Raw genomic sequence first — 1,291 nt, forward strand, 5'->3', positions numbered from 1 at the left:
TTGCAGCTTTGGAAACTAATGTGTCATCTTCCTCTTTCTCATTCTAGGTATGAGGTGGACGGCATATGTGGCCTCAATTTTGTCCTCGAGCAGTCACTTGGTGGAGGAGGAGTGGCGTCACTACGCTCTGATCCTCAGGGAAAAGCTTATGGCCAGATGCTCCTTGACTTCATCATAAAGGATATGCCAGATATCTGCTCTATCAGCCACTAGTATGAGAGTCAAACTGTTGTGAAACAAGGAGAGAAATGTTAAATTTAGATTAACAGAGATTGTTTTCCTTGCTAGCAGGGAGCTCTCTCTTTCTCTTAGCTTTCTTTGTTAATGCAGAATTTTTCCTCTCTTGTCAGGATATTTGTACACCTTGAACTGACTGCCATATCCATCTTATACTGTAATTGAGATGTGGAAGTAAATATTTTTGATATAGAGAAAAAAAAGGATAGGTATAATTATTAAAAAAAAAAAAAATGGATGTAAAATAAGAATAATTGTCGATTGTAGTGGAGTCATGATTGTCCATATGTTAGGTATTGTGTATTGAAATTGTATATTATTTAAAAGTACAAGGTCTTCAGTAATGACTTTTATAACCTTTTTTTGATAGCTACTAAAATCTGGACTCTTCCAAGTCAGCAGAATATAATGTAAACAAAAGGAAAAGATGACTGAAGATGCAGTTCATTAAAGACCAAGAAATAGTAAAGAAGAAAACAGTATATGTAAAATATTTTGAGTTCTTTACCTATAATATTTCTTTTAAAAGTGCTAAATTGTATATGTACTTAACTTATGGTGCTTCTTGTAAATTAAGCTGATATTTTGTAGTTCTTGTTGCAGTGAAGTTGATTTGAAAATGCACACAATGATATGTAACAAGTATGTAGTGGACCAGAGTTGGATTATACTTGTGACTTCAGTGTGATGCATGCACAAATCTTGTCTTTCATATAATACAGCAGAGTCAGACAAAACCATTATATTTATGTAAAGTTTGGTAAATAAATGTATATTTTGTATATGACAGAATTTTAGTACTTTGTGATAATCATTATATTTCAGTGACTTGGGATATAAATTAGGAAAAGAAATATTAAATAATGAAAATTATAATGGTCTGTATTTATTTTTCCCACTAGATGTATGGCAATGAAGTGAGGATATTGTAGGAATGGCAAAGGCAACTGAAAATTGTATAAAATATAGTATATTATGTAATTTGTGTCAAGAGAATTGCTCATCAAAGATATCCACAGATGGAACATGGAAAGTTAAATAATATATATAGGTT

At 31.8% G+C, this 1,291-nt stretch overlaps 1 protein-coding gene across 2 annotated transcripts in view; it reads left to right on the plus strand.

Annotated features, from left to right (window-relative positions):
- LOC119594381 overlaps positions 1-1,019 on the plus strand; it is a 9,916-nt gene extending 8,897 nt beyond the window's left edge. Inside the window, exons 12-13 of one of the 2 annotated variants that reach the window (XR_005230600.1) lie at positions 48-766; positions 852-1,019. Coding sequence is in view for 1 of the 2 variants with exons in the window: in XM_037943443.1 (XP_037799371.1) it covers positions 48-213 (166 nt within the window). In the remaining variant the exon portion in view is untranslated. Of the gene's footprint in view, positions 1-47 lie in introns of both variants that reach the window. The other variant, XM_037943443.1, reaches the window with a different exon arrangement.
- Positions 1,020-1,291: the final 272 nt, after the last annotated feature.

The sequence above is a fragment of the Penaeus monodon genome, chromosome 33, assembly GCF_015228065.2.
Source record: "Penaeus monodon isolate SGIC_2016 chromosome 33, NSTDA_Pmon_1, whole genome shotgun sequence".
Taxonomy (NCBI): Eukaryota; Metazoa; Arthropoda; class Malacostraca; order Decapoda; family Penaeidae; genus Penaeus; species Penaeus monodon.